This window comes from Bison bison, unplaced genomic scaffold (genome assembly GCF_000754665.1).
Source record: "Bison bison bison isolate TAMUID 2011002044 unplaced genomic scaffold, Bison_UMD1.0 scf7180017864472, whole genome shotgun sequence".
Lineage (NCBI taxonomy): Eukaryota > Metazoa > Chordata > Mammalia > Artiodactyla > Bovidae > Bison > Bison bison.
This window is the reverse complement of record NW_011495033.1, coordinates 652,798-653,280: the sequence shown is the minus strand read 5'-3', so window position 1 is coordinate 653,280 and position 483 is coordinate 652,798. Positions and strand designations below refer to the sequence as shown.

Genomic DNA, 483 nt, shown 5'->3' with positions numbered 1-483 from the left:
CACAACACTCCTCCCCGGGCGGCGGCTCGCGCGCGGATCTTTGCACTGCTCGGCTTCGCGGGCCGCCCGGGAGCGGGTACCGCGCGCGGTTTCGCGTAGGCTCGGGGACCGGGGTCGCTCGCCTCCCTTTCCCTGGTGCCCCAGGGGCCCAGCCCGGCCGCTCACCACGTGCTCTCTGTTGTTGCTGTGCTTGCCATTCCAGGAAGCGGGCCGCCTCCAGTAGCGTCTCTATGCTCATCGCGCCGAGAGCTGCCGGGGGCGCGCCGGGGCCGAGACTGCGGCCCGCGAGCCGGGCACAGGTCAGGCTGGCGGGCAGGCAGGAGGGAGGGATCAGCTCCGGGGGGCGTCAGGACTGGGCGGCGCAGCGCACTCCGCAGGGAAGAACGGGGGAGCACAGGAAGAAAAATCAATGTCTCCCCAGATATTTGCAAAATGTAATTTGCAAATTTAAAAAAATCTGATGCAAAAAAAAAAAAAAAAAAC

At 64.6% G+C, this 483-nt stretch overlaps 1 protein-coding gene across 1 annotated transcript in view; it reads right to left on the bottom strand.

The window, feature by feature from the left end:
• Positions 1–476, bottom strand: part of MNT (MAX network transcriptional repressor) — a 16,553-nt gene extending 16,077 nt beyond the window's left edge. The window contains exon 1 of the mRNA XM_010861663.1: positions 166–476. Coding sequence (XP_010859965.1) covers positions 166–238 — 73 coding nt within the window. The 5' untranslated portion in view covers positions 239–476. The remainder of the gene's footprint in view (positions 1–165) is intronic.
• Positions 477–483: the final 7 nt, after the last annotated feature.